This window comes from Arvicanthis niloticus, chromosome 6 (genome assembly GCF_011762505.2).
Source record: "Arvicanthis niloticus isolate mArvNil1 chromosome 6, mArvNil1.pat.X, whole genome shotgun sequence".
Lineage (NCBI taxonomy): Eukaryota > Metazoa > Chordata > Mammalia > Rodentia > Muridae > Arvicanthis > Arvicanthis niloticus.
Window position 1 is genome coordinate 31,671,761 of NC_047663.1, and position 8,948 is coordinate 31,680,708.

At 42.8% G+C, this 8,948-nt stretch overlaps 1 protein-coding gene across 6 annotated transcripts in view; it reads left to right on the forward strand.

Annotated features, from left to right (window-relative positions):
• Stxbp4 (syntaxin binding protein 4) overlaps window positions 1-6,092 on the forward strand; it is a 155,870-nt gene extending 149,778 nt beyond the window's left edge. For 5 of the 6 annotated variants that reach the window (XM_076936025.1, XM_076936029.1, XM_076936026.1 and 2 more), the window contains one exon: window positions 1,800-2,062. In XM_076936025.1, the coding sequence (XP_076792140.1) occupies window positions 1,800-1,914 (115 nt within the window). In that variant the 3' untranslated portion in view covers window positions 1,915-2,062. Of the gene's footprint in view, window positions 1-1,799 lie in introns of all 6 variants that reach the window. The other variant, XM_034507119.2, reaches the window with a different exon arrangement.
• Window positions 6,093-8,948: the final 2,856 nt, after the last annotated feature.

The window sequence follows — 8,948 nt, forward strand, 5'->3', positions numbered from 1 at the left end:
ATTATCTGTGTATTGGGTTGTGGATTTCTATATTTATCACCTGATGAGGGTTGAGAGATGTGTTATGAATATGAATATAAGAATTGAGGAGGCAGTTTATTACTATGTCTATTTAGCAGAGTAAGAGTATATGGTTCTTCTCTATGACCTATGATCCAGACAGCCATGGGTCGTGGGGCTTTAGCCCTATTGACAGTACCAGGCACTAGTTCTATCTTATGGAATAAGCTTTAAACCCAACCAGAAAGTAGCTGGTTACTCCTATAACATCGGTGTCACCAGTGGGCATATCTTGCCAGACCAGTCATTGTGGTTCACTGGGTTCATGGCTGGCTAAGACTGTTGGTGACCTTTCTCCCTTGCAGCATCCATAGAGCCTCCAAGCACTGTAAAAGCTAGGCAGTGGAGATGATGCTTCTAGCCTGGTACCAGCTTGATTTCCCATGCCCTATGACTTAAGGATGTAGTATCTTCAGCAATAGAGTCTTACTGTCAGGTTCTGGAGGAGGGAAAAAGCCATAGCAAGAGCCTGTAATGTTTGGAGCTTGGGGAGCTATGGAACTTGCCAACAACTCAAGTGGGTAACCCATACCTGATACTTGGGTTTTTTTATTTGATAGCCTATTGTATATGGGATTGTCATTGTCCCTCCGTTATAAGGTAACATTTTATATATGAATATATTCTAGGAAGCTTCTACAGTAATAGGTTTCCAGATAGGCTTTTCACTGATACTTAGTGCTAGTTACCCCTCACAGACTCCCTCTCTACCACCACACTCAAACTTTGCAAACTATGAAGATATCTGGGCCTTGTCACCTCCACCTTGACTCCTGAACAACTTGAAGCCCTTTACCCCATTATAAAACTATTAATAATCTACTTGCATTGAAAGATACATTTATAAATGTCCCTCTAACCCCTCCCTGCCAGTCCAAGGGGCTGAGCAAATGGTAGTCGACTTATAAGAACCATCCGGCTGGAAGCTGAGAGAGGCTATGAAATCTACAGGTGCACATCTACTAGTTGGGAGTGTGATTTGTGGCATTCTGCCATTCCCCAAATGCATTTCCCTATGTCCCCTTCCTCATCTCTACTTCTGTACCCTCTTCCCACAATGCTCTTCAGAACGCTCGTCACTTGTTCTAAGACCACATCAGGCACCACAAATGCAGAAATAAGAAACAATTTATAATATATTTAACAAATAACATTTATACTATAGTTAAATCAGAGGTAAAACTGTGGGTTCAGATGGAAGGGAGCATGCAGAGACATTGCTTCTTTGGAGTTGGTGTGCAGTAACTCTCTAGGGGAGAGAAATGTCTCCCAGAATCATACTACAGAATGTTTTTGACCCAGAATTGGGTAGAACTGAGTGATTTTCAAGTAAATGACACTGCATGCTTTGTCATTTATCATGGTCTTTGGGCTGGAGTGGAGACTGAATTAGGAAAGGGATAGAACTAAAACAGAAAGAAGTAATTTCAGTGTACCAGATTATTACATTGAAAAGAGATGTTGCACACAGCTACACAGCCATAGACATGCTCATAGAGAACATCCATCACGTGAGGAAACAGGAGTTCGAGGTGATACAGTCATTTTTATTCATGGTTATAAAAGACCTGTAAAACCTCTCCAAGCCTTCTTAACATTACTGCATCTGATTCTAATTGCTTTCTGTCCCAGGGGCCAACAACTGGGTAGAAGCAGGTAGTCCCCAGGATCAGTACTTGTTCATCTGAGTAGGAAGAGAGCTGTTCACATGCTAATCTGCACCTCTTGTTCTTCTCAAGCCACGTGACACAGACCACATCCTGGATCCACCCCATGATGAGTGTCCTGAACCTGTCCTGCGCAGAGGAGAATGAAGAGGACTGTCCCAGGGAGCTAACAGACCCAAAAAGCTGATGGGTTTCCATGGGAAATGGAGCACCAGAGTCTTCCAGCTTTTGAGACCATGTGCACAACCGGACACAGGACACCTCACCCTGAAACACAGGAATCTAGCACATGCTATCAGGCAGGGTGTCAAGTTGAAAGTGTGGTATTTTTGTGTACATGTTAAAGATCAGTTGCCACTACAATAGTTCTTTGAAAATAATCTAGTTGCATTTATTGAGGTCACATATAGTCAGATTTTATATGCATATACCTTCTCACTTATAATTAGATCTTTATAACTTGGTATGTAGTTCATTGTTTGGTCTGAGATACAATGGTTTGTATGCCAACACTTTATATTGAACAGTTATATGAACACAGCAAACACCTTCTTTTGTTAAGTCCCTCTCTCTGCTCACAGCTTAGGACGGTGTTTTGAGAAAGCTAGGTTAGCTGCTGATTACAACTTTTGTTTGTTTGGTTTTTTTTAACCAGTATCTCATAGGACACCACCTAACGTTTATCTTTAGGAGACTTCTGTCATTTATAAAATGCCTTCAAACCTCATCTTAAACCAAACAGCATGGCTATCAGGCTGATCTACAGGGCATTTCTCCTCATGGCTTCAGCTGAAGAAACAGTGGTTCAGAGAGACAGAGCATCCTGTCCCAGGGATGAGACTCACACCTTATCTTCCAATTCCATGTCCAGGATCCTTTGCCCTGCCTCCTACTGTCCCCACAGAGGGAGATTGCAGCCCAGCAGAGTGTCTACATTCTGTTGATGCAGCTGGATCCACAGATGTGCATTCCACAGCAATCCAGAGGACACCTCAGAGTCAAACATTGCCTTTCCATAACCCCACTCTCTTCCTTCTGTGGCCCCAGCACCACCCCCCAGCACCACCCTTAGATACCAAACAGGGCACTGCACTGTGACTTTTCAGGGGGCTTTGTCCCATGGCTTGTATTTTCTAGAATAGAGACACTGACTCATGGCAGTGGTTTACCATGCTTGGGTGCCATTGCCAGTAGGAGCGTCTGAGGAGAGCTGACAGGAGAAAGGTGTCTGTTTAAGTGCTGCTGGAGTGCTTGTAAAAGGATAGAGACCAGGCGCCAAGCAAAACAGGGCAGCATCACTTAGGTAAGCAAAGAGCTCCCAAGAACACAGTGCAAGAATCTTCGCTTAAAGCCGCTTTATAAATAAGTCACTGAGTTCCTGCAGTGAAGTAGCACCCATGTCAGCATCAGACACTAGCGCCTACAGTTTCCGCTGAGTTTTACCTGGTATATGGAATGCATATGGAGAATACACATGGGCATCGTGCTCACCCATACCTCTCTGAATACATTTAAGATTTAGGCTTGAAGTTGAATACACTTAGGATTCATGTTTTCCATTACAAGGAAGAACATAAAGTCAAACACAGACTGACAAGGAGACTCTAACCCCAAGAAAGACAGAATGGCTGGAGCAAATGTACTCCTCTCCTCACAGCTGTCTGGATCTTAGGATGCTTCAAGGTGGGGGGTGGGGGGAAAGCGGTAAGGGGAGGCAGTTTTGAGAGCAGCTGCAGAGGGAGCTGTTTCCTCAAGTCTCAGAGTGGTGAACAGGCACTCACACACTTTTATAAGAGAGTGTCTATGCTGTGAACCAGTACACTCCTTTTAGGAGACCGTCCCCCATGCCCCTGTTGGAGAATGTCCTCCCTTGTTTGTAAGGGAAGCTGAGATGGGATCTTGGAGCATGCAGTCTCTAGTCTGTATGTGTTCGTATGTATGTGACACTCACAACCTCTCTGCTGCTTGTACCAAGTCCCTCCCTGTTTCTGTCAAATACATAATCAAAAAGACATATAAAACGCATAGAGTTATTTCCTGAGCACTCTATACCATACATTGCAGTGTACAATAACATCTTTTGGGAGGGTATTTTGGATAGCCTCTTCCACCCTGGCCTTGAATTCACAATCCCCCTGCCTCATTCTCCCAAGTATTTCAACAAGTACCTTCTTGAAGCTACCCATGAAACAAGAACTAAAGTGATCCAATTTTGTGAAGAAGCTGAGGTTTAGAGAGAAGTTGTTACTACCCAAGGATCCCACCATGTCTATGTGGTGATGCTGGACCTGAGGCAAGTCTTAGACCCCAGGGTTTCTTTAAACCAAGGGGTAGAGCCACCTGGATTTAGTCAGCCCTGCAAGAATCCAGCTTTCAGTCCTGAGGAACTTCCTGTTTCATTAGAATTCCCCAGGAGAAAATAGCATTCCATCAGGTTCCTGTACATCTGAACTTCTCACGTGAATACAGCTAAGGAAGCTTGGGATTACCTGAGTCAGGGGAACATTCATGGAGAACTACACTTTAGTCTCCATGACCTCCAGACCCACAGATAAAGGACAGATGCTCAGAGACTCTCAAGAAGAGGGCTCAGTATGAATGCTTCTCTGATGCAGACAACCCTGGATTACTTTGGGGGAAGTTGATATTCTTTAACTTACGTTATCCCTACCACTATTGCCGTCCACGAAAAATGCCTCTCCACTGACCCACCCACTCAAATTCTGGGCTATAGGAGTGGGATGTGGTTACATCCCTCCCAGAGCATGTTCCAGCGGCATTGGGCATCAGCTGTGCCACAAGTCTCACTTCCTAAAGTGACAAGAGAAGGCCTGGCTCTCCTCATGTTTACCCTTGGAATGCCCACAGTGTGACCAGAACTCTGGTCACCAGAGCAAAGTAGGGCAACAGCTAACCATTTCTTGAGCTGTTTTAAAAATAAAAATGATCTTGAAAGTCAGAATTTGTTACTTTTTAACTTCTAAATTTTAAAAATAATTTATTTTCTTTTCAAAAAACAGATCAAAGTTCTGTGGAAATAAATTGAGTTAGATAAATAGCCCATCTAACTTTCTGGAAGCTGCCATCACCAATATTTCAGTAAATATTTTCACTCAAGGATGAGCATGGCACCCTTAAGCAGCTCACCTTTGAGTTAGTACACTGTGGTCATCTTTTCACAGCAATACAGGCATTCTGTTACATTTTAAATAGCTTAAGCTATCACTTCCCAAAATGCCCTTCATCCATTGTTCAGCAACTTACTCCTGTAACAGTGTCATGGCGAGCATGCATATAATTATTAAAACCTTTTCTTCAAGTATCCCTGCACTCAAATACTGACGTCTGTAGTGTGAATACTTTTCTAAGCCACCGTGTCAGGGTACGGTCAAAGTCTTGTCACTGAACAAAGCTTCTCCACCCCTGTCTAAAAACCTGGATGTTTTAATCATTGGGTTTAGCATCGGAGACTGACTGGGTATATGGAGGTATGGGGTAGAGTCTGGCAGTGACTAATTCAGTGTTCCACACATGGCCATCCTCTCACTGCTTTTTACTTTACATGTAATGATGATAAGGAATTACTTCAAAATTAGCAGACAAAGCAAACTCGTGCATACAGTACAAGCACCGCCATTTCTCCATCTGTGGAACAGTGGCATATGTCCTCCTGCCCACACAAGTCAACTCAGCACACATCACCTGAACACCTACTACGTGCCTGGCCATGCAAAGTGTTAGAATTGTGGATTGTACAAATTTCCAAGTCAAAGAGCTCAATGTCTTGATATTTCTACACACACACACACACACACACACACACACACACACACACACAATGATTGGTTTTCTGAACAGGATAAGAAGAATTTGTTTCCTAAGAACTCCTTAAATTTGAATAATTATGGAACATATTGACCCTGCACCTTAGCTAGAAAAGGGGAAGAAGAAACGTGCTGGAAGAAGAGGCTCTCCAAAAACAAATGAAAGGCAGCTGTCAAAATAGAGTCAAGTAGCACACACATAAACTGCTTGCGCAATCAGAAAATATTATCCTTTTTCTAGGGAGAAATAGGACATTTCTCTATAGTAAGCAAAATGTAACTTTTTGAAGGGTCAACACAGTTGACATTTTTATGTTACTTATACAGACAGAACTGAACAAACATTAATACAGCTTTCACAGTCTTGGGTATAATTTTCAAGATGATGAAAAAGCACAGAATACGCCTGTGGAATTTAAAGAATTAAACAGACTATGCCTGTGGAACATGACTTTAGAGATGTACTTCTCAAGAAGTTTTAGCCATAGTTGTTCACATGTAATATCATTGTATCAGTAAAATGATTTTTATAAATACTAAACATAGTGCTAGATTTCTTTTTTCAGGTACCCTCTCCTTCTGCCCTGCCCTCTGTGTGTGTCTGCGTCTGTATGTCTGTGTCTATATGTCTGCCTGTGTGTGTGTGAGCATCTAGGGGCCAGAGATGGATGTTGAGTCTTCCTCAATCGAAGTCCACTTTGTTTTTTAACCTTAGTCTCCCACTGGAACCTGGGGCTTGTAGATTTGGCTGGCCAGCAAGCTCCAGTGATCCTCCTGCCTCTGCTTCTCTAGCCTTGGGATTGCAAACATATCGTGGCTTTCCACATGGATTCTGAGAGACTGGACTGGGGTCTTTCTGCTTCCTCTTCACTGAGGTCGTCATCTCCACAGCCCTTTCATCTGACTTTTCACCTTTAATGCCATGCTATCTTTATTAATTTTAAGTTTGATTTTTTTATTCTTTCAGGGTGGATTGTAAAATTGGCTTAGTAGCTGTGTCAAACCACTCCTGGGCAAAGAGATGTGGTTTTGGCAATTGAGAGTATATAATATAACTGCCCTAGTGGGGCCAGCATGGGTTCACATACCCACATCAGGTGGCTCACAACTACAGCTCCAGAGTGGTTGGGTACCCCTGGCCTCTGCGGGTATCTGCACTCACATGCACATGTGTGCGTGTGTGCGTGTGCGTGTGTGTGTGTGTATGGTTAAAAATAAAATAAATCTTTATGAATAAGGATTATGAATATTCATAATAAATTACTATTTATTATGAATAAGATATCTCTGTTGTTCCTATTCCCCCTGCACCAAATTTCTCTCTGGCCTCTGGCCCTCTCTTCTTCATTTCATGCCATTCATCTGTTTGTCATGGTGTTGTTTCATTGTCTTCTTTGGGAATGGAGGTATTAATGGCCCAAGCTCCATGAGGACAGGAACTTACCTGTCTCATTCACCTTCAGACTGTAGCACAGTGCCTGTCACATAGTAGGTGTTCAACTTGTGTTTGCTAAATAGTATTTACAACGTACCAGCCGCCACTAAGGCATGGGTTTCCAGGGTAGCTCTCATCCTTTTCTGTCCATTTATTCACTGAAGCACCAAGTACCACGCACTTTGTTAAGCATTAGGGATGTAATGCAAGACACATGTGACTGCAGCCGCCATGTCATTTGCATTATATGCAAAGCACGTATAACTGAAATTAACCAAAGCTTTTCCACTCATTCTCCCCTCTTTTATCGCATATTTAAACAAGTTCCACTAACATTCATTGCCTCAAGAAAGATGTAAGAAAACAGACAAAAGTATGAACTTCTAGAGAATACAAATGCTGTAACTAGCTGGGAAGATAGAAATGATATGTGTGTGTTCCAGAGCACATCTGAGAGCACTGTACAATGAAGCCTGACCCTTACTTGCTTCCAGCTAGGAAAACCTTCACCTCACTGGGAGTGAGGAAAAAATAGTCATGGGTGGGACTCAGAGAGGGGCACCTGGACCTCACCGTCTATGCAAACATTCCAGGAATAATGAAACCCCATTGGTGTCTCTTAGTTTAAAAAGCAGAAGAGAACTCTTTCTCACTGTCTTCTTGGAAATGATAGCACATGATGCGTCTGGGCACAAAAAGACGCAGACAACTTGAGTAAACTCCCTCCTGACTGATGTTCCATTAACCCAAAAACATCACAGGAGCAGCAAACACTGCATCTGGATCAGGAGCAGCAAACACTGCATCTGGATCAGGAGCAGCAAACACTGCATCTGGATGAGCTTCTTGCCACCCAATCCATGTGGCCTCAATGAAAGCCACTTTGGACCGAAGAAGCCCCTAACATGCTCTGGGTGTCTGTGTCCATCCCCCAATGTGATGGTGATGTAGGAGGGGGTGGAGCATCTAAGAAGTGATTGGTCCAGGAGGACCTCACTAATGGGGTGAATGATGCGGTAAACAAAGATTCAGAGAAATTTGGCTGCTTCTTCCTTGTCACAAGAAGGTGCCATCTTTGACTAACCAGACACTGAATCTGAAGGCAGATAGATCTTGCTTGGACTCCCCAGCCTTTAAAACAATAAACAATACATTTATATTGATTGTAAATTTCCAACCAGAACAAACTAAGATATTCACACAGGATTTAGCAACCAAAGAGGAAGGAACAGAGTTAAACAAGACCAATGTCAATCAAGAACATCCTTCCCTGTCCCCGATTCCTTCCTTTACAAATGTATGCTGGGGATATAGCACAGTTTCTGTCACATAGTAGGTGTTCCATACATGTTGAGTGCCACTTTAGATCTCTCTGTTCACCAGGTAGTCATTTCTATGTAAAGTGAGTTATAAATTAAAAAAAAAACATATATTACTTCTAGAACATTTCTTAAATATACTCCCATCTCTCTGACCCATGGGAGAACTCTTTCTTTTCTTTTCGGAGCTTTCCTATTTTGTTCCTGTCTTCCTCTAGACCACACCTGTCCCTGTAAGGCCACTCATCACTCCCCTCAAAGTTACCTCTCTGAAGCACAAATGGGATTTTCTTTTTTTTTTTCATTTTTTTATTGGATATTTTATTTACACTTCAGATGCCATCCCCTTTCCCCATCCCCCCCCCTTAGAAAACCCCTATCCCATGCCCCCTTTTCCTTTTTTGCACTTATACATTTTTCTTAAAAATGTTAATCAAAGGCTTTATAAGTTTGGTAATGCTCAATCAGAGGTATAACCCACTACCCAACCTAGATATATCAACTATCTTTGACTGGTGGAGATACCTGAACATCTGCCTCCCTGTCTCCCCCCCCCTTCTCTCTCTCATCACCTCTTTTCTCCTCCTCTTCTTACTCCTTCTCTTCCTCTCAGTACTCCTCCCACCTTAGTTCCTCCTACATA